Source organism: Mobula birostris, chromosome 4 (genome assembly GCF_030028105.1).
Source record: "Mobula birostris isolate sMobBir1 chromosome 4, sMobBir1.hap1, whole genome shotgun sequence".
NCBI lineage: Eukaryota > Metazoa > Chordata > Chondrichthyes > Myliobatiformes > Myliobatidae > Mobula > Mobula birostris.
This window is the reverse complement of record NC_092373.1, coordinates 190,525,787-190,549,529: the sequence shown is the minus strand read 5'-3', so window position 1 is coordinate 190,549,529 and position 23,743 is coordinate 190,525,787. Positions and strand designations below refer to the sequence as shown.

General features: G+C 44.1%; 1 protein-coding gene across 1 annotated transcript in view; it reads right to left on the bottom strand.

Annotated features, from left to right (window-relative positions):
- Positions 1-7,383: 7,383 nt before the first annotated feature.
- The window catches only part of rpia (ribose 5-phosphate isomerase A (ribose 5-phosphate epimerase)), a 52,254-nt gene continuing 35,894 nt past the window's right edge, over positions 7,384-23,743 (bottom strand). Inside the window, exons 5-9 of the mRNA XM_072256708.1 lie at positions 21,644-21,708; positions 19,384-19,452; positions 15,792-15,933; positions 13,809-13,908; positions 7,384-8,469 (exon numbers count right to left, since the gene is read on the bottom strand). Coding sequence (XP_072112809.1) covers positions 8,372-8,469; positions 13,809-13,908; positions 15,792-15,933; positions 19,384-19,452; positions 21,644-21,708 — 474 coding nt within the window. The 3' untranslated portion in view covers positions 7,384-8,371. The remainder of the gene's footprint in view (positions 8,470-13,808; positions 13,909-15,791; positions 15,934-19,383; positions 19,453-21,643; positions 21,709-23,743) is intronic.

The following is a 23,743-nucleotide window of genomic DNA, read 5'->3' as shown; positions in this document are numbered from 1 at the left end:
AAGGAAGTAGCCCAAGAAATAGTGGATGCATTAGTGATAATTTTTCAAAACTCGTTAGATTCTGGACTAGTTCCTGAGGATTGGAGGGTGGCTAACGTAACCCCACTTTTTAAAAAAGGAGGGAGAGAGAAACCGGAGAATTATAGACCGGTTAGCCTAACGTCGGTGGAGGGGAAACTGCTGGAGTCAGTTATCAAAGATGTGATAACAGCACATTTGGAAAGCAGTAAAATCATCAGACAAAGTCAGCATGGATTTGTGAAGGGAAAATTATGTCTGACGAATCTCATTGAATTTTTTGAGGATGTAACTAGTAGAGTGGATAGGGGAGAACCAGTGGATGTGGTATATTTGGATTTTCAGAAGGCTTTTGACAAGGTCCCACACAGGAGATTAGTGTGCAAACTTATAGCACATGGTATTGGGGGTAAGGTATTGATGTGGATGGAGAATTGGTTAGCAGACAGGAAGCAAAGAGTGGGAATAAACGGGACCTTTTCAGAATGGCAGGCAGTGACTAGTGGGGTACCGCAAGGCTCAGTGCTGGGAGCCCAGTTGTTTACAATATATATTAATGACTTGGATGAGGGAATTAAATGCAGCATCTCCAAGTTTGCGGATGACACAAAGCTGGGTGGCAGTGTTAGCTGTGAGGAGGATGCTAAGAGGATGCAGAGTGACTTGGATAGGTTGGGTGAGTGGGCAAATTCATGGCAGATGCAATTTAATGTGGATAAGTGTGAAGTTATCCACTTTGGTAGCAAAAATAGGAAAACAGATTATTATCTGAATGGTGGCCGATTAGGAAAAGGGGAGGTGCAACAAGACCTGGATGTCATTATACACCAGTCATTGAAAGTGGGCATGCAGGTACAGCAGGCGGTGAAAAAGGCGAATGGTATGCTGGCATTTATAGCGAGAGGATTCGAGTACAGGAGCAGGGAGGTACTACTGCAGTTGTACAAGGCCTTGGTGAGACCACACCTGGAGTATTGTGTGCAGTTTTGGTCCCCTAATCTGAGGAAAGACATCCTTGCCATAGAGGGAGTACAACAAGGTTCACCAGATTGATTCCTGGGATGGCAAGACTTTCATATGAAGAAAGACTGGATGAACTGGGCTTGTACTCGTTGGAATCTAGAAGATTGAGGGGGGATCTGATTGAAACGTATAAAATCCTAAAGGGATTGGACAGGCTAGATGCAGGAAGATTGTTCCCGATGTTGGGGAAGTCCAGAACAAGGGGTCACAGTTTGAGGATAAAGGGGAAGCCTTTTAGGACCGAGATTAGGAAAAACTTCTTCACTCAGAGAGTGGTGAATCTGTGGAATTCTCTGCCACAGGAAACAGTTGAGGCCAGTTCACTGGCTATATTTAAGAGGGAGTTAGATATGGCCCTTGTGGCCACGGGGATCAGGGGGTATGGAGGGAAGGCTGGGGCGGGGTTCTGAGTTGGATGATCAGCCATGATCATAATAAATGGTGGTGCAGGCTTGAAGGGCCGAATGGCCTACTCCTGCACCTATTTTCTATGTTAACAGTTATTATCCTTCAACCATCACACTCCTAAACTAGCAAGGACAACTTTACTAACCTCAACTCTGAACTGTTGACTTCACCTACAAATCTGTAGATGCTGGAAATCCAACCAACACACACAAATGCTGGAGGAACTCAGCAGGCCAGGCAGCATCTTGGGAAAAAAAGAACAGTCGACGCCTTGGCCCGAAATGTCGACTACCCTTTTCCATAGATGCTACTTGGCCTAATGAGTTTCTCCAGCATTTTGTGGGGGTCTTCTACTGTATCTGGTGCTCCCAATGCAGCCTTCTCCAGACTGTTGAGATCTGACATAGATTAGATGACAGCTTTGTTAAGCACCTCTGCTCCATCCGCAGACCGTGGGATTTCCTGGTGGCCAACCATTTTAATTTTTATTCCTATTCTGACACGGCCTCCTCTCTGCCACAATGAGGCTACTCTCAAGCTGAAGAAGCAACACCTCATATTCCATCTAGGTAACCGTATAACCATATAACAACTACAGCACGGAAATAGGCCATCTCGGCCCTTCTAGTCCGTGCCGAATGCTTACTCTCACCTAGTCCCACCTACCTGCACTCAGCCCATAACCCTCCATTCCTTTCCTGTCCAGCTACCTATCCAACTTTTTTTTTAAATGACAAAATCGAACCTGCCTCAACCACTTCTGCTGGAAGCTCGTTCCACACAGCTACCACTCTCTGAGTAAAGAAGTTCCCCCTCGTGTTATGCCTAAATTTTTGCCCCTTAACTCTCAACTTAACTCTCTTGTTTGAATCTCCCCTCCTCTCCATAGAAAAAGCCTATTCACATCAACTCAATCTATCCCCCTCATAATTTTAAATACCTCTATCAAGTCCTCCCTCAACCTTCTATGCCCCAAAGAATAAAAACCTAACTTGTTCAATCTTTCTCTGTAACTTAGGTGCTAAAACCCAGGTAGCATTCTAGTAAATCTCCTCTGTACTCTCTCAATTTTGTGACATCTTTCCTATAATTCGGTGACTAGAACTGTACACAATACTCCAAATTTGGCCTCACCAATGCCTTGTACAATTTTAACATTACATCCCAACTCCTATACTCAATGCTCTGATTAATAAAGGCCAGCATACCAAAAGCTTTCTTCACCACCCTATCCACTTGAGATTCCACCTTCAGGGAACTATGCACCATTATTCCTAGATCCCTCTGTTCTACTGCATTCCTCAATGTTCTACCATTTACCATGTATGTCCTATTTTGATTAGTCCTACCAAAATGTAGCACCTCACACCTATTAGCATTAAACTCCATCTGCCATCTTTCAGCCCACTCTTCTAACTGGCCTAAATCTCTCTGCAAGCTTTGAAAACCTACTTCATTATCCACAATTCCATCTATCTTAGTATCATCTGCATACTTACTAATCTAATTTACCACCCCATCATCCAGATCATTAATGTATATGACAAACAACATTGGACCCAGTACAGATCCCTGAGGCACACCACTAGACACCGTCCTCCAATCTGACACACAGTTATCCACCACTACACTCTGGCAACCCCACCTAGCCACTGTTGAATCCATTTTACTACTTCAATATTAATACCTAACGATTGAACCTTTCGAACTTTCCGAGTGAAACCTTGTCAAAGGCCTTACTGAAGTCCATATAGACAACATCCACCGCTTTACCCTCATCAATTTTCCTAGTAACCTCTTCAAAAAATTTAATAAGATTTGTCAAACATGACCTTCCATGCACAAATCCATGTTGACTGTTCCAAATCAGACCCTGTCTATCCAGATAACTGTACATACCATCTCTTAAGAATACTTTCCATTAATTTACCCACCACTGACGTCAAACTTACAGGCCAATAATTGCTAGGTTTACTCTTAGAACCCCTTTTTAAACAATGGAACCACATGAGCAATACGCCAATCCTCCGGCACCATCCCTGTTTCTAATGACATTTGAAATATTTCTGTCAGAGCCCCTGCTATTGCCACACTAACTTCCCTCAAGGTCCTAGGGAATATCCTGTCAGGACCCAGAGACTTATCCACTTCTATATACCTTAAAAGTGCCAGTACTTCCTCTTCTTTAATCATCATAGTTTCCATAACTACCCTACTTGTTTCCTTTACCTTACACAATTCAATATCCTCTAACCTGATGGCATAAACATTAATTTCTTCAACTTCTGGTAATTTATTCCCCTCCCTTTTCCCTCTTCTTCAATTTCCCACTATGACCTCTACCTCTTCTCCTCACTTGCCTATCACCTCCTCCTTGTGCCTCTCCTCCTTCCGTTTCTCCCATGGTCCACCTCCTCTCCTATCAAGTTCCTTTTTCTCCATCCCTTTCTTCTTTTCACCCAACACCTCCCAGCTTCTTATTTCATCCCCCTCCCCCACCCACCTGGCTTCACCCATCACCTTCTAGATTGTCCTTCTTCCAATCCCCCACCATCTTATTCTGGCATCTTCCCCTTTTCTTTCCAGTTCTGCTTAAGGGTCCTGGCCAGAAATTGTTGAATATGTTTATTAATTTCCATATTATTAAAGTATACAACTCTGAAATTCTTCTTCTTCGACAGCTATCTGGAGCAATCAAATATCAGAATTGTACAAGCATACTGTACTTTAACAATAAAATGAAAAGTTAACACGTGCAATTCCATCACCTACCTGACAGTGGTGTTGCTGAGTTTGGGAGCAGTGGGGTGAAAGAGCTCACCAGCTCCACCATCTGACGTTTATTGGTATTACCAGCGCCAAATCCTCTCAATTCCTTTCATTATTTGTGATTAGCGAGTTAGTGGTTATGTGGGATGCAACAATTTATATTGCACCTACAAATTTGCTGTCTAATACACATGCTTCAAAAGATTAATTGCACACTTCCTTCTTTCTGATTTGAAAATATTACTCCGGATTGCAGTGCACTGCTGTTGCAAAACAAGTTTCATACCATTTATATCTGTGATAATAAATCCAATTCTGAGTGACCCCCCGAATGGGACCTACAAGATTAAGTTCCCATTAGAGGTTACAGAGGGTGCTGACACTGGCTAAGTAGGCACAGTTCCAGATACCTGGACGTACACAGAAAGAAATTTACGCTCAAGTGCTTGCTAAGAGAGCTGATGGTTCAGAATCAGAATCAGTTTTTTTATTACTGACATAAGTCATGAATTTACGTATGTACTGTACCTTGCAGGGGCACAGTACATGATATAAACTATCACTATTAGTTACAATATAAATAGTGCAAATGTGAAATAGCAAGGTAGTGCTCAAATGGTCAGCTTCAAGGGAACAATTCAGAAGCTGAAAGTACTGCTACACTTCGTGATAATGACTGAACTTCAATCCTCTTTTGAGATGGAGTGTCCTGAACAGTGCTATATTGTTTCATTGGCTGAGATATGAAACTTAAGTTCCTCTAAGTGGGCAGATGCGTTTACTGAAACCGAACAACTGAACACAATAACTGACGTGCAGTTGGCACAACATAGTGAGGCAAGTTCTTTCAAAAGTTCTGTTCATTAGCTATTCATTCACTGTAACGGCTCCAGGGGTGTGGGAGTACAGCTGCAAAGCTAGACTGAAGCTGGGATATTGCACAGAACAAGTGCTGCAGTGCCTCAACTTTCTTGGAAGTTTGTGCTGATTTGACATGTCATCTAAATCTTTTGATATACTTTGACAGATGCACAGTCGAGTGTTTACTGACTGGTTGCATCACAGCCTAATATATGGAAACACCAATGCCCAGGAACAGAAAAGCCCACAAAAAGTGATGGATACAGCCCAGTCCATTACAGAAAAAGCACCCCCAGCCCCCATCTCCAAGCATATCTACTAGGAAGGAGTGCTGCCACAAGAAAGCATCATCCACCATCCAGGGTATGTTCTCTTCTCACTACTACCATAGGGAGGAGTTATTGGAGCCTTATGTCTCACACCACCAGGAAGTTATTACCCTTCAGCCAGCTCCATCACAGTCCCACTACTGAGGACATTTTCAAGAGGCAGTTTCTCAAGCTGGCATCCATCGCTAAGGACCCTTATTATCCAACATATGCCCTCTTCTCGATATAACTATCTGTCAAGTAGGCTGCCGTGCACAATCCTGATTTGATGGAGACAGATGTGAGAGCACGGAGGAACATCTGATGAAACTTCTGAAATGCCTGCTTCGCTGCCGCTGCTACTGTGTGATCCAGAATCTCCAGAGGAGAAGGCCCCCGAGTCCTCGGCCTTGCTTGTTGCTCGGCGGCTGGGGCAGGGTTGAAGCGCTTGGCAGAGGATGGTGCTCATGTCGGAGGCTCAAAGTTTTCGGACGGACTCAGAGTCCGCTGCGGTCCGGTGCTTCCACTGGCGCACCATGGGCAAGTTTGCGGCGCTTGGAGGTTCATGGCAGGGAGAGTTTCTCCCTTCTACCGTCTGCGTGAGATGATGAGGCTATTGAAACTTTGAGACTTTTTTATACCGTGCCCATGGTCTGCTCTTTATCAAATTACAGTATTGCTTTGCACTGTTGTAACTATATGTTATAATTATGTGTTTTTGTCAGTTTTAGTTTTGGTTTGTCCTGTGTTTCCGTGGTATCACTCTGGAGGAACATTGTATTATTTTTTAATGCATGCATTTCTAAATTACAATAAACGAGGACTGAGTGCCCTCATAATCTAAAAAAAAAGACCATAAGACATCAGAGCAGAATTACCCAATTTGGTTATCAAGCCCACTCCACCATTCCTTCACGGCTAGCTTATTATCCCTCTCAACCCCATTCTCCTGCCTTCTCCCCATTACCTTTGACATCTTGACTAATCAACTACTGTTTCAAATATACTCAATAACGGCCTCCACAGCCATCTGGGGCAATGAATTCCATAGATCCTCTGGCTAAAGAAATCCCTCCTCTCGTTATAAAATCAGTGTCCCTCTATTGAGGCTGTGCCTTCTAATCCTAGACTCCCCCACACTTTTCCTGTTCCTCTTCCTCCTCCACAGAATACGGCACTCAACAATTCAGAGATAGCTTCATCCCTCAGTCATCAGATTTCTGAATGGTCCATGAATTCTACCCTGGTATTTCATTCCTTTTCTTGCAGTTTTACTCACTTTATGTCTTTGCACTGTACTGTAGCCACAAAGCAACATCTTTCATGAATTTGATTCAAATTCTGGTTCTGTCAATGTGACAAGCAGGTCACTGGTGTAGTACTCAGGTAGTGAATAGTGGATGGACAGCACTGAGATCTTCTCCGTATAGAACAGTAGTCCTTTCGCCCACAAAAACTCAGAAACCCTTCATCCTTCTCCAACGTCCTGTGAATGCTACCACTCCCCCCTTTTTCCCCCACATTTTTGGCTCCTCCTCTTGCCCCTTCTCATCTACCCACCTGCCTATCACCTCCCTCTGCTGCTCCTTCTCCTTCCCTTTCTCCCGTGCTCGATTATCAGATTCATCCTTTTTCAGCCCTTCACCATTTCCGGCGTTCACCTCCCAGCTGCTCACTTCATCCCCTCTCACCTGGCTTCACCTATCATCTTCCAGCTTGTTCTTATTCTGGCTTCTCCCCTTTCCTTTCCAGCCCTGATGAGGGGTCTCATTTGAATCATCAACTGCTTATTCCTCTCCATTGATGCCGTCTGTCCTGCTGAGTTCCTCCAGCATTTTGCGTGTGTTACCCTTCATACGAGAAGTCACCTTCAATATCAGTGTAGATGTACCTGTAATCGGGTCAGTTGTTTTATTAAATTTATTATCACTATGTTCAGGATTCAATTTAAAATAAAGCACACACAGGCAAAAAAAAAACGCAACAAGGGCAAATCTCCAAAAGGATGCATTTTTATATATATTTTTTTAAAAAGTGTATTGAATTAATTAACTGAGAATTTCCAAGCACCAGTCAGCGGCAGGATGGGCGAGAATCTATAAAACAAACACTGATCACACTAAGCAGGACGGTGGTGATGGGACCTTTAAGGCTGAGAACCCACTACCAGGCTCAGACAAACCTCGAATGACATTAGCAACTGTAAATAATAAGTCAGTTCCCACAGTGACAAGACAGCAATCTCTGGTTCACCAGGGATCTGCAAACAATGGAATACCTCTCAGCCAGGGTTTACACCTTCAGCGAATTAGTGCTTGCCCTGGGAGTCAGAGGGAGCATCTCACGTGGCTTCCCTGACCTAGTCACAATTGCTGCTGTCGACACTGGTACCAGTACCTAGCAACAACAGGCAGTAATACAACTGGATGGGAATGCACACAGCCTAGGCTCTGCTCACAAATCCCTGACCACAATTTCACTGTCAATGTGAGATAGGTGTCCCTTCATCAATGTCTCCGTCAAGAACTGGTCAGTAAACCAGATGACAGTGGAGTGCCAACTCCACGATGTTTCTGAAGATCTGCGCATTCCATCTGCCCCTTCTGTAGTGACACAGATCCACAGAGGCAGCTCGTAATCTAGAAGTCTCAAAGACATACGCTGCCCCATTGCTGGGAGTTGCATCTCAGCCCACTGTCCATTAATCTTCACGCGACCTAAGCACAGATATAACCCACATCTCCGGGCCTTGTATTCAGCAGCACGGAGGCTGAGGTAGTAATCTACGTTGCCCCCACCCAGAATGAACAACTCAAAATAAGGCAACTGTGAACAGCTACTCCCGCAAGGCTGAGTATCTGTCAGGGGCTGCGTAGAAACGATGTTTTAAAAAAAAAGATATTTGGCAGGATAACTTATTGAATCAGAAAGTTTAAGGCAAAGTGATCTTCATATTGAAAGGAAGACTCAGTTCTGGTGGTTCGTCAGTGCAACAGTCTATCCCGACAGCAGACGGTTCCGTCCTTCATTCCAAAGTAAACACGCTCCGCCATGTCGATGAATAGCCCCGTCTCCACCACTCCTGAAGGGGTACAGAATATTTAAGTACCTGTCCACAGAGCACACACTCTCATTCCACATGGGACACATGGCACATTTCTCCCTTCAGCCTACACTGGGGGGGGGCATGTCCAGTTTCAAACATCCTGGGTATCTAAAAAAGCACGGGAAGGGGCTTGCTCCCTTGTTCCTTTGCTTTAGGCAATGCACATGATGATTGGGAAGGTATGCTTTGTGCGCACTTTTAACTAAGTATGTTTATTGAATATTCAGCTTTGTTGTGTCTGTAACTTGGGGAACCTCAACGTTTAGTCAAATTTTTACTGTTTGTAAATAAATGATTAATATACCTATTTGAAGCCAGTGCATTTCCTGTCTCACTTGCTGGACCCACGAACCTGACTGAACATTACATTTGGCACTGTGAGCAGGGTCTGGCTTTTTGAGCAGAATCGAATGTTTTAAAGAGGTTACTTAAAAGAGAGGACCCCTGGTATGAGAGATGCAGAGTCCCAGGGTGGACAGATAATAGTGTGGGCTTTGGAAGTCTTGCTAACTTACTGATGGGTTGTGGAATGCCGGTAGATTGGTCAGACCAGTTAGATTTCACTGGGATTCAAAAGGGACATCTCATTGTTTCTTAGACTAAATCATTGGGTTCTCTCAGGTAAAAAAGATTGCTGGTGGGATGCTTTCTGGCTGTCTGCAACAAATGTAAGGCATCAGTATAAAATGATAGCAAGTCTTAAGAATGAATTGGAAGATCTCAGTCAGCGCTGTTTTATTCTAAGTGAATCACCATTGACGGTTCAGAGTAGGGTTATGAAGTTAGAAGATATGTCGGCTAATGAATGTACAGAATTTAAAGGTGGCTCGAAGGGATCCCGTTAAGTTAATATCAAAGTGGATAGTAAAAGTTTTTTCAAGTATGTTAAAAATAAAAGAGAAATGAGATTGGATATAGGACTGCGAGAAAATGAGGCAGGAGAAATAATAACAAGGGAAAAGGAGATGGCTGACGAACTAAATGAGTATTTTGCATCAGTCTTCATTGTGGAAGACACTAGCAGTGTGCCTGATGTTGTAGTGTATAAAGGAAGTGAAGTGGGTGTAGTTACTGTTACAAGAGAGAAGGTGCTCAAAAAGCTTTAAGACTTAAATGTACACAAGTCACCCAGACCATAAGAACTGCACCCTAGGGTTCTGAAAGAGGTAGCATTAGAGATTGTGGTGGCATTAGAAATGATCTTTCAGAAATCATGCTGCCAGGGGACTGAAAAATTGCAAATGTTACTCCACTCTTTAAGAAAGCAGGAAGGCAGCAGAAAGGAAATTATAGACCAGTTAGCCTGACCTCAGTGGTTGGGAAGATGTTAATAGTCAACTGTTTAGGATGAGGTGATAACATACTTGGTGACACAGGACAAGATAGGACATAGTCAGCATGGTTTCCTTCAGGGAAAATCCAGCCTGACGAACCTGTTGGAATTAAACCACAGAAAACCATAGAAACTACAGCACAGAAACAGGCCTTTTGGCCCTTCTTGGCTGTGCCGAACCATTTTCTGCCTAGTCCCACTGACCTGCACACAGACCATATCCCTCCATACACCTCCCATCCATGTACCTGTCCAATTTATTCTTAAATGTTAAAAAAGAACCCGCATTTACCACCTCGTCTGGCAGCTCATTCCATACTCCCACCACTCTCTGTGTGAAGAAGCCCACCCCCCAATGTTCCCTTTAAACTTTTCCCCCCTCACCCTAAACCCATGTCCTCTGTTTTTTTTCTCCCCTTGCCTCAGTGGAAAAAGCCTGCTTGCATTCACTCTATCTATACCCATCATAATTTTATATACCTCTATCAAATCTCCCCTCATTCTTCTACGCTCCAGGGAATAAAGTCCCAACCTATTCAACCTTTCTCTGTAACTGAGTTTCTCAAGTCCCGGCAACATCCTTGTAAACCTTCTCTGCACTCTTTCAACCTTATTTATATCCTTCCTGTAATTTGGTGACCAAAACTGAACACAATACTCCAGATTTGGCCTCACCAATGCCTTATACAACCTCATCATAACATTCCAGCTCTTATACTCAATACTTTGATTAATAAAGGCCAATGTACCAAAAGCTCTCTTTACGACCCTATCTACCTGTGACGCCACTTTTAGGGAATTTTGTATCTGTATTCCCAGATCCCTCTGTTCCACTGCACTCCTCAGTGCCTTATCATTAACCCTGTATGTTCTACGTTGGTTTGTCCTTCCAACGTGCAATACCTCACACTTGTCAGTATTGAACTCCATCTGCCATTTTTCAGCCCATTTTTCCAGCTGGTCCAAGTCCCTCTGCAGGCTCTGAAAACCTTCCTCACTGTCTACTACAGCTCCAATCTTTGTATCATCAGCAAACTTGCTGATCCAATTTACCACATTATCATCCAGATCATTGATATAGATGACAAGTAACAATGGACCCAGCACTGATCCCTGTGGCACACCACTAGTCACTGGCCTCCACTCAGAGAAGCAATTCTCTACCACCACTCTCTGGCTTCTTCCATCGAGCCAATGTCTAATCAAACTTACCACCTCTCCATGTATACCTAGCGACTGAATTTTCCTAACTAACCTCCCATGCGGGACCTTGTCAAAGGCCTCACTGAAGTCCATGTAAACAATATCCACTGCCTTCCCTTCATCCACTTTCCTGGTAACCTCCTCGAAAAACTCCAATAGATTGGTCAAACATGACCTACCACGCACAAAGCCATGTTGACTCTCCCTAATAAGTCCCAGTCTATCCAAATGCTTGTAGATTCTGTCTCTTAGTACTCCCTCCAATAACTTACCTACTACCGACGTTAAACTTACTGGCCTATAATTTCCCGGATTACTTTTCGATCCTTTTTTAAACAATGGAACAACATGAGCCACTCTCCAATCCTCCGGCACCTCACCTGTAGACAGCGACGTTTTAAATATTTCAGCCAGGGCCCCTGCAATTTCAACACTAGTCTCCTTCAAGGTCTGAGCGAACACCCTGTCAGGTCCCGGGGATTTATCCACTTTAATTTTCCTCAAGACAGCAAGGACCTCCTCCTTTTTGATCTGTACAGTTTCCATGATCTCACTACTTGTTTCCCTTAATTCCATGGACTTCATGCCAGTTTCCTTAGTAATTCTTTGAGGAGATTACAAGTATGATAGATAAAGGGGATGTAGTGGATGTTGTATATCTGGACTTTCAGAAGGCCTTTGACAAAGTGCCACACATAAGGCTGCTTACCATGTTAAGAGCCCACGGTATTACAGGGAAGTTACTAACATGGTTAGAGCATTGGATGATTGGTAGGAGGTAGCGAGTGGGAATAAAAGGATCCTTTTCTGGTTGCCTGCCAGATACCAGTGGTGTTCCGCAGGGGTCGGTGTTGGGACCACTTCTTTTTATGCTGTATATCAATGATTTAGATGATGGAATAGACGGATTTTTTGCCAAGTTTGCAGGTGATACGAAGATTAGTGGAGGGGCAGGTAGTGTTGAGGAAACAGGTAGGATGCAGAAGGACTTAAGACAGATTAGGAGAATGGGCAAGAAAGTGGCAAATGAAATACAATGTTGGAAAATGCAAGGTCATGCACTTTGGTAGTAAAAATAAATGTGTGGAATATTTTCTAAATGGGAGAAAATCCAAGAATCTGAGATGCAGAGGGACTTGGGAGTCCTTGTGCAGAACACCCTGAAGGTTAACTTGCAGGTTGAGTTGATGGTGAGGAAGGCAAATGCCATGCTAGCATTCATTTCAAGAGGTCTAGAATACAAGAGCAAGGATGTGATGTTGAGGCTTTATAAAGTACTGGTGAGGCCTCACCTTGAGTATTGTGAACAGTTTTGGGCCCCCCATCTTAGAAAAGATGTGCTGGCATTGGAGAGGGTCCAGGGGAGGTTCACAAGAATGATTCCAGGAATGAAAGGGTTATCATACGAGGAACGTTTGATGGCTCTAGGTCTGTACTGGCTGGAATTCAAAAGGATGAGGGGTGATTTCATTGAAACCTTTGAATATTGAAAGGCCTAGACAGAGTAGATGTGGAAAGTATGTTTCCCAAGGTGGGAGAGTCTAGGACAAGAGGGCAAAGCAAATTGCAAGTTTAGGGGATAGGTACAGACAAAAAGCTGGCAAAACTTTGGCTGCATGGTTATTGAGGGTATGAGATGAGGGGAGTGCCAGAGTGAGCTTATCTAATGAGAGATGGGTGCCTTAGGGAGCCTATGGTCGCAACATGCGATCAATAACGCCCTGAGAACACCGTTTCCTCTGAGCATACATACATCGCTAGGATTTGGGTAACAGCAGATATTAAACTTAGGTATCCCACTTTCGCCGAATGGAATTTAAAACCTCAAGTAGAGTGGAGCACAGTAGAAGAGGGTACTAAAGTTTTGCATCAGTGGGCTCTTAACACAGATATATACCACAATAGTGGCAGCCCACCAGAGAATGTTGAATCATCTTCTGGAATGATGGGACGTGTGGTTACCTCAGCTGTATTTCCAATAAAAGGGGTAGTGCTGTCTTTAATAGCACCAGCCGTTGGTCATCCTATAAGTACGCAATTCAATTATTACAAGGTTTAGAGTATGCAGAAGAGGGTACGTGTAGCCAGGTACGAAAGTTAGATTAGCAGGCGGGGAGTGGGGGATCCTGCATGCCCTGTACAGAAATGTTTTTTAGCGTTGCAGGTAAATAGGATTCCAGGCCCCATCTTCTATGCCAGGTGAAAATACTGTCAGGAGGAGCAAGAAAGGGAGGCTGCTGAGGGGCAGGGTTATTCTTCAAGTTCTCTGCAGATGAGGGTTCCTTTTGTCCTCTGCCAGATTCCTCACATTCCATTCAGTGGTCCTGCAAACGATATCAGCTAACAATCACCAGCAGTCGGAATTGGGAGGGGGAGGGTTGGGTGGTTAATGTCTCCTTGTTGGAGGGAGAGGGTCATTCGACCTGTATCCAACCTTCCTAGTAAATGGAGTGTCAATGATTTGCATGTGGAAAAATGTGAGGTGTGGCCACAGGTGTCAGTTTGTGCGCATGTGCTCGCGTGTGTGTGTTTGTGTGTGTGCGCATGCGTGACCTTTAAGAGACTGTGAATGTGTTGGGTCCCGCCCAGTTGCTTTTTCCTTACCAGTTGTTCTTTGATTAGTGCTGTTTCTCTGTGAGAATTTAACTGTTTTTTTTGTTGTTCCATGGGAAGTTTTAAAGATGAATACAGCCTGGGCTTTGTGATGTGTTTAATTTAAATCACAAACAAGAGAAAATCTGCAGATGCCAGAAATCCAAGCGACATTTTACATCCTTACCTGGGATCATTTTAATGCCCACATTGACATCTTTCCAATCGGAAATATTGCTGAACTTCCAGTCCAGGATAAAGTTCCCATTATCCGTTACTACTGGTCCCTAGAATAAACCAGCACCAGATGCACAGTTTCATTACCATACAGAACTGACTGCCAAGTGAGTAGTTTCTCCGAGCCCTCCCAGAAGTGTCAGCTACAGTGTTACAGTCCCAGAGCCAGGGTTCTGAACAGCACTCACCTCACAATGGATGTTGTGCTTTCAAGCCCCATTAGATGCTTCATCTCACAATCTACACCAACACTGTACTAAAGATGTAGGCTTTCAGAAAGGGTACTGAATTGGGGGCCCATTCCCACTATCAGATGAGATTAGATTCGATTCGATTCGATTCAACTTTATTGTCATTGTGCCAAGTACAGATACAAAGCCAATGAAATGCAGTTAGCATCTGACCAGAAATGCAAAGAGTTTATTTACAAAATAACCGCGAATAAAAAGTAAGTGCTACAGCACACAAATATAAAAGTACTGAGACAGTACAATATGGGTGCAATACTGTTTAGCGCTGTGATGTGAGGTTCAGCAGGGTCACAGCCTCAGGGAAGAAGCTCTTCCTGTGCCTGCTGGTGCAGGAGCAGAGGCTCCTGTAGCGCCTACCAGATGGGAGGGGAGTAAAAAGTCCATGGTTAGGGTGAGATGCATCCTTGATAATGCTTTTCGCCCTGCCCAGGCAGCGTTTATGGTAGATGTTCTCAATGGTGGACAATTGGGTGCCGATAATCCGCTGGGCAGTTTTTACCACAAGCTGGAGTGCTTTGCGGTCCAATACAGGACAATTGCCATACCACACTGAGATGCAGTTGGTGAGTATGCTCTCAATGGTACAGCGGTAAAAGTCCGTCAGTATCCTGGGACAGAGGTGAGCTTTCTTGATGTTCCGCAGGAAATAAAGGCGCGGATGTGCCTTTTTGATCAGGATGGAGGAGTTCAGGGACCAGGTGAGATCCTTGGAAATGTGGACACCAAGGAATTTGAAGCTTGATGCACGCTCCACTACAAAGCTCCTTAATGACTTCCTCAGGTGGTCTGGCCAATATTTGTCTCTTAACCAACATCTTTGAGCCAGAACTCATTAAAGGTTGTGAATCCTTATGAAGCCACTCAGCCCCTGGAAAGGCAAAGGAAGTACCAATGGATGTAGTGTAGTGTACCCAGACCTGAGTGGGATTTATTGGGTAGTGGAGTGTGCCAGGACCTGCGTGGGGGTGTGCCAGATTGCGTAGCAGGGACCCAAGTTGTGCACCAGGACCCAAGTAAGGAATTTCAGAAGGATAATGAGCAATCGAGCCAGGAACTTAAGCATATAATACGGCCACCTCTTGTCTTCTCTTGGAGTGGATTCTACAATGTACTTCCAAAGTGGATCATTGGATAATGTTTTAACATGAATCCTGGTTCAGAATCAGAATCGGGTTTATTGTCACCTGCATGTGTTACGTTACATAATTCGTTGACTTTGTGGCAGCAACATAATGCAATACATAATAATAGAGGGGGAAAACGGAATCACAGTAAATAAATAATAAATAAATTTTATATATATATTTTTTTTTAAATTAAAATTAGTGCAAAAATAGAAATTTTTTAAAAAGCCTTCATGCTACGCTACGATATCTCCTTCCTAATGGTAGCAATGAGAACAGGGCATGACCTGGTTAATAAGCCGTCTTTTACCTCAGGATGGGACGGGAAGGGAACATTCTGTTATTATTGAATAAATTACTTAATCCAGCACAGGGTGTGAGAGAGGGGGTGGAACACGGGATTCTGCCCCCCACCCCCACCACTTCTATATTGTATATTCTATACTGAGCTGTGCAGATGGCTCACATGGCAGTTAAACAAAGTTAGCCTCTCCTTAAAGGGACCCAACACTGCACTCTGAGCCAAGGTTCAGAGGCCACTTTAAGTGAGCACTCAACTGCTTTGCTGACAGCCATTCGCAGATCTACATTCCCTCCGAACTTAGTGACGATCGCCCTGGTCACAGGCACGTAAGCCATCGGGATGACTTCGATTGGAACTCCTTTCTTCCAGTTCTCACCCAGGTTTTTAGAATCCTTCCTTAAAGTGAAAGGAAATTAACACAGATTATTTGTCACACTTACATGGAAATATACAGTAAAACGCGTCATTTGTACCATTATCACAGTCTGAGGATGAGCTACGAGCTACTGCAGGTGTGGTCATGTTTTCATGCCAACACAGCATGCACAACTTACCAACCCGTACGTCTTTGGAATGTGGGAAGAAACCGGAGCATTCAGAGGAAACCCACGCAGTCATGGAGAGAACGTACAATGTCCTTACGGACATTGGCAAGAATTGAACTGCAATCATTGAAACTGTAAAGTGTTATGCTAGCCTCTACGCTACCAAACTGTGCCTGTAAAGATCTGCCAAAAGATGAAGATACAAGACACTACAATCTTTATTGGTTTATTTGAGTCACTGGAAGGAAGATGGGCTTGACCAGATTCATCCAGACAGGACCTTGGGCCCACTTTGTCCATTGCCACTAATCTCATTTCACTGCATTCAGTTTCAACTTTTTTTTTTAAAAAAAGATTGTTATTTTAATGTTGTAACTGCCCCTACCACCTCCTCCGGCAGCTGGCTCCAGATATACACCAATCCCTCAGTAAGATTCTTGCCACCCCTTGTAAGTAAAGCCATCAAATTCCAGGCATCCAGATGAATCTATTCTGCACTCCAGCACCAGCATATCACCTCTATAGTCATGACCAGAACAACACTCAACAGTGCCTTACCAGTGTCTTATACGGCTGCAACATAATTTTACAACTCTTGGACTTTTGTCACTACGCTATCCACCTGTATCATTACTTTCAGTGAGATATGGACTTGTACCCCAATGTTCTTCTGAATATCAGTGGTTTCCAAGTAGATGTACAGCACAGCAACAGGTCACTGGGTCCACGTCGTCCAATTACACCCATTTGACCAATTAACCTGAATGCCTTTAGAATGTGGGAGCACACCAAGAGCACCAGAGTAACCCATGCAGTTATGGGAAAACCGTACAAACTCCTTATAGACAGCGGCAGAATTGAACCCAGTCATTGGTGCTGTAATAACGTTGTGCTACCATGCAGTCCCATTTCAAAGGTTCATGCAATATACAACTCTGACAATCTTCTTCTACTTCCATCTTTGATATCATTATTTTTCCCTTTCAGGGCTCTTTTAAAGACCCTGACCTGGAGTTACATGCTGACTCCAGTTCTTTGCGGGAATGGGACCAGTTCTCAGGGTTTCACGACTGGCTGTTGTTCTGCATGCCAAGGATTCAGCCTGAGAGCCCAGCCAGGATTTGGAAGCCTAAAATCTTGGGGCTCTGGAGACGGGTGGATCAAAGGCTGGTATCACAGCAGAAGACCCGTGTGTTGTCGGGGGAGCCTGGATATCTGCTATGGGCCCGAAGACCTGGGATCTTTGCTATCTGCAGGCACAGAGCTTGAAAAAAGCGACATAACAGGCCTTTAACATCATAAACCAGTGAATTGTTTGTTATGTCTCCCCGCTCGCTGGGAAAATGGAGACACTTCTTTCTCCATTATTAGGGAGAGGGAGAACCTGTGTTATGTCGTATGCTGGTGTGATACACGAAGTCTTTGGGGTAATTGCAAGCCTCTATCTTTGCTATTGCTTTGCTCACGCTCGAGTGTGATGCTTTCTTTTTGCTGCTGGTGGGGGGAGGGGTGATTGTTGCTCGCGGTCACTTATACGAGGGAGGGGGGAGCAGGGGGGTACTTCGGGATTCTCATATTTGGCTGTCGTTCATTCTTTGGGGGTACTTCTCTATTTTTGTGGATGTTTGCGAAGAAAAAGCATTTCAGCATATATATTGTATACATTTCTCTGACCTTAACCTAGACCTTTGAACCTTTGTGATAGCCACAAAACAAAGAAAAACTATGGAAGTTCAAAGAAAAACAGCAAACCCACCACAAAAAAAATGCAAAAGGAACATCGCCCCCACCCCTAAAACAAAACACAATAAGAACATCGACCTCACACTTATCTGGATTAAATACCTTCTACCACCACTCAGTCCCAATTAAACTATGTCCCACTGCATCCTAAACATCAATATTTTTAACTCCAATTTTTATGTCATCTGCAAACTTACTAAGCAGACCACCTGCACTGCTGACCATACCATATATATTTTAAAAAAAAAACAGAAGTCCCAGCACCAATCCCTGCACTACAGCACTTGTTACAGACTAGTCAAAAAATCAACCATCCACCAGAAGTCTCTGTCTTCTATCGTCAAGCAAGTTTTGGACCCAGTTTCCCAGCATGCCTCAGATCCTAAGCTCCTCTATCTTCTGGACCAGGCCTACCTTATGACAGCTTGCCAAAAGCCTTAACGAATTTCACATAAACAAGGGGTACAATCTGCCTGGGGGACTAATTTGGTGACGTTCCTCCAGAGATTATTTGGAAGTCCCTCTTTTACTAATTCCTTCATGAAGTAGTGTTGCTGCTCAGGGTCAGTAGTTAGAGCCAGCCTTTGGTGGCTTCCTTCTGTCAGAGGCCTATACCTGCAAACAAGACTTGTATCACGAGAGAACAGAAGAGAGGAGTTGGATTTGATTGAAATGGGAGATCTTGGGGATCCTTAACATGATGGGCACGGAGAGGAGATATCCTCAGGTGGGAGAATCTAAAACTAAGAGGTCACTATAAGGAGACACCATTCAACATAGACAAGGAAAATGTCCCCTCAGAGGACCTTTGGTGCTCCCTTCCTCAATGCGTGGTGGAAGTAGATGTTCTTTTATTATTTAAGGCAGGGGGAGACAGATACTTTACCCAGAGGGTGGTTATCTGTGGAATTCATTGGCACAGACAGCTGTGGAGGCCAAAGGAATGGGTATATTTAAAGCGGAGGAGAACAGGTTCTTGATTAGTAAGGGCATTGGATGTTGCAGGGAGAAGACAGGAGAACATGGTTGAGGAAGAAAATAAATCAGCCAGCTCAATAGACCGAATGGGTTAATTCTGCTCCAATGTTTTATGGTCTTATATTTAATAAGCAAATGGGCTGAGAGGTAGATGACAATGTGAAACTGAGCAACTGCGATTACTATCAGAAAATCACTATTTGATTAACTATTAGAGCAGAGTTGAGTGGATACGGTCTGCTTCGTTTCTAATTTGAAGGCACGTACACGCACCATTTTAGCTGAGACTTGACTGCTGTCCTGGACAGGGCAGGCAGCATTCCTTTGGGGGCAGCTAACAGCAGACATGTTCACCATTCCAGGACTACCGTGCTGTAGGTGAACACTTACTCCTGCCCATAGTGTGCCCAGGGTAGCTTCCTTCAGGAAGAATGCAACTCCCAGCCAAACTGCAATAGGAACTGCATTTCAAAATGAGATTCATGTGTGCAGGTGAACCTATCCAGGATTTCAGACCATTGATAGGCACACCATTCCTCTTCATCAAGGAGTAACAGGAATTATTTGGAGAGGTTCTTACCTGTAATCAGCAATAATGATAAACTTCTTCGCACAGCCAGCGACAATCTTCTCCTGAGTCAAGCAGCCTCTGTCAGAAGAGCAACAGTACGTTGTTAGGGCAGAGTGGTGGCAGGGAGCGAGGCACCAGATAGGCAGAGAATAGAGACTGAAGAGCCCTAACACTCAGGCTGCCACCTACTTTATCAGCAGAGAGCTTCTGGAATGATAAACAACAGAAGTCATATGAATCATGACACCGTCTTGACTTCCACCCCCAACTACAGCAATTCACTTACAGACAACACTCAGATTTTTGCTTTAAACTCCCAGTGGGAAGCCAACTCCCATCATAGCAGATGGCCTCCTCTACTGCCATTATGAAGACACTCAGTTTGGAGGAGCAACATCTCATATCCTGTCTTGAGTAGCCTCTGTCTAACCTGACAGGCCAAACATTGATTTCTCTAACTTCCTGTAACTTCTGCCCCTTCTTTCATCTGTCTTTCTCCATTCCCCATTCTGGTTCCCCCTTACCCCTTCTCTTCTCCTCACCCTCCCATCACCTCCCTTTGCTCCTTCGCTCTCCCATGGTCTACTCTGCTCTCCTATCAGTTTCCTTCTTCTTCAGCCCTTTACCTTTTCCACTTATCACCTTCCAGCTTTCCACTTCACCCTCTCAACCCCGCCTACCTTCCTCCTCGCCTGCCAGGTTTGCACTTCTTCCCCAATTTATTCCGGCTTCTTCCCCCTTCCTTTTCCACTGCTTATGAAGGGTCTCGGCCCAAAATGTTGACTGTTTATTCCCTTCAATAGATGCTGCCTGACCTGCTGAGTTTCTCAGTATTTTGTATGTGCTAACTCTGATCTGAGAGACGGAGCATTTCTGTTACAAAACTGCCCAGTTGAACATCTCAGAGGGATGGTGAAAATGGAGCAACAGTAAATCACACACTCCAGCATGGGCTCTTGAACCACTGAGCCAGGTTCAGCAAAGCTCAGTGAAGGGCCATCTCTCCAACAAATTAAAACAAAAAATGCTCCCTCAGCTTTGAAAGCGAAACAGAGTTAACGTTTCACAGTGAAAAACCGTTTGTCATGATCTGAAACAGGAACTCAGTTTCTCTCTCCATTAACACTCACTGACCTGCCAAGTATTTTCAGCATTTTCTGCTTTGATTTCAGATTTCTGTCATCTGCTTTTTTTTTTAAAAAAAGCTTTGCCGATGACATTTTGACTGGTGGAGGAGACTATGTAGGAGCTGGACAACACAAGAGAGTCTGCAAATACTGGAAATCCAGACTAACATACAAAATGCTGGAGGAACTCAGCAGGTCAGGTAGCATCGATGGAAAAGAATAAACTGTCAACATTTCAGACTGAGCTGCCTGACCTGCTGAGTTCCTACAGCACTTTTTCTTGACTAAGTTATTGAAACATCTTCAAACCAAAACTATATTACCGATACTCTCTCCACAAGGTGCTGCCTGACCCATTGAGTATTCTGTTTCTCGATTTCAATTGAGCAGCATCTGTAGTGCTTTGCTTTTAGACAAATAACTACACGAGTTGTTTACATTCTTATAAAAGGGTGGAGTGGGTCAGCAACTATAAAATTCCTCGATGTTATCATTTCAGAGGATCTGTCCTGGGTTCAGCATACAAGTGCCATTATGAGGAAAGCACGGCAGTGCTTCCATTTTCTTAGGAGTTTGCGAAGATTTGGCACGTCACCTAAGACTTTGACAAACTTCTACACATGTACGGTGATGAGTATATGGACTGACAGCATCATAGCTGGTATGGAAAACACCAATGCTCTTGAACAGAAAAATCATATAACAAGTAGAGAACATGACAGCCCTGTCCATCATGGGTGCAACCATCTGCACCACTCAGCACGTTTACAAGAGCGGTGTCACAGGAAAGCAACTTCCATCATCGAGGAGCCCCACTATCCAGGCCATGCTCTCTTCATGTTGCTGCCATGAGAAAGGTGGTATAGGAGCCCCAGGACCCACATGACCAGGTTCAGGAACATTTATCACTCCTCAACCATCAGGCTCTTGAACCAGAGGGGATAGCTTCACTTGCCCCATCACTGAACAGTTTCCAGAACCAATGGACTTACTTTGATAATAAATTCATATTGAACTTTGTAAATAAAATACCTACTAAAACAGCATGTCTTCTTCCATTTTGCCCCAAAGAGCTTTTTTTTTTAAAAAATCAACAGGACACTCAAGGTGTGACAATATCGAAGTTCCTGAGTAGTACTCACCCTCCGCCTTTGATTAAATTGAGGTTACAGTCCACCTCGTCAGCACCATCAATGGCAACATCAAGCTGTGATATAGTGGAAGAATAACACACATCAGTCCAGTACGTATGCAGTGTGACTGTCTCCACTATTCATTAGTCACTCTCCTGGATGCTGCTAATACAGTCAGAATCAGGTTTAATATTACCAGCATTCAGGAAATGTTTTAACTTTGTGGCAGAAGTACATGATAATAGAGGAAAAAAACTGAATTACTGTATGTGTGTATGTATGTAGAATACATAAAATTAAGTTGTACAAAAACAGGAAATAAAAAATAGTGAGGTATTTTCATGGGTTCAAACTCCATTCAGAAATCAGATGCCAGAGGGGAAGAAAGCTGGTCTTGAACTGTTGACTGTGTACCTTCACACTTCTGTACCTCCTTCCTGATGGCAGCAATGAGAAGAGGGCATGTCCTGGGTGGTGGGGGTCCTTAATGATGGGCGCTGCCTTTCTGAGGCACCACTTTTTGAAGATGTGTTGGATACTATGGAGGCTAGTGCCCATGATGGAGATGACTAATTTTACAACTCTCTGCAGTTTACTTTCATCCTGTGCAGTCGCACCCCTCCTCCCCCATACCAGACAGTGATAGCTAGAATAGTTAGACAGAATGCTCTCCACAATACATTTGTAGAAATTTGAGTGTTTTTGGTGACATACCAAATCTCCTCAAATTCCTAATGAAATACAACCATCATACTTTCTTGAGCTACACAGGGCCCTAAGACATATTGACCACATCTGGGGTGACATAGTCTTGTAGCTAGTTATGCTCAAAGCTCCAGGGACCCAGATTCAATGCTGACCTTGTGTGCTGCCTACGTGCAGTTTGCATGGTCTCCCCATGACTGTGAGGTGTTCCGGTTTTCTCCCCAAATCCTATGAACGTATTGGTTGATAGGTTACCTGACCACTGTAAATGGACCTTAGTATATATTGGGGCTGGTTTATCATCGTCACATGTAACAAGATACAGTGGAAAGCTCATCTTGCACACTGTTTTACACAGATCAAATCATTACACTGTGTAATGAGCTAGTACAGGTAAGACAATAACAATACAGAATAGAGTGTGAAAGCTACTGAAAGAGTGCAGTGCTGGTGAACAATAAAGTGCAAGATTATAGTAAGATAGATTGGATTCCAAAGGTTCATCTTACTATACAAAAGGTCTATTTAAGAGTTTTATGATCGCAGGATAGAAGCTGCCCTTAAACCTAATGGTACAGTGCTGTGCAAAAGTGTAAGGCACATATACTGTATATAGCTGGGTTGCCCAAGACATCTGCACAGTACTGTAGTAATTTTGTATTGCACTGTACTGTTGCCACAAAAAAGAAATCATGACATTTGAGAGTGATGATAACCTCGATTCTGATATGGGTCTCTGTTGTGGTTCCAGAGTGGGAAGGGGGCAGGGAAAGTGAAATCATGGTTGGGGGAAGGGAAAGGGAGAGGGGAGGGAGCAGGAAGTACCAGAGGGACATTCTGCAATAATCAAGCCAATTTTTTGGAAGCAAGTGACCTTGCCTGGTGTCTCAGGGCTGGATGTGACTGCAGCTGTGCCATGCCCCTGGCACGCCTTCCCTGCCACCTGTCCCACACCACATGATTCACAACATTCTTGGCTCCTGCCAGATATACAAACTCGCTCTCCGCTCCACATGCCCAAGACTTTTGCACAGTATTGTATGTGCTTTCAGGCCTTTTTAGCTTCTGCCTAATGAGGGTAGAGAACTCAGGACGTCTGGGATGGATGGGTTCTTTGATTATGCTGGCTGCTTTATCTATACTTCTCACTACCATAGTAGAGTCTCAGGCCGGGGGTGGGGTGGGGGGTGCTGGTTCCTGTGACGTACTGGCGATAGAATCCGGGGCAGCTACGGGAACCTGCTGGTTGGTGGGTTCCTCTGCACCTTCTCCCCTCACCTGTGGGAATGGAAAAAGCGGAGCATGTGTGTGCGCCCTGGTTTGTATACTTACACTTGTCTGGATCACTACACAGGACTATTTCTCCCAGCTTGCCTGAACACACAGTTCACGGTAACACGGAAT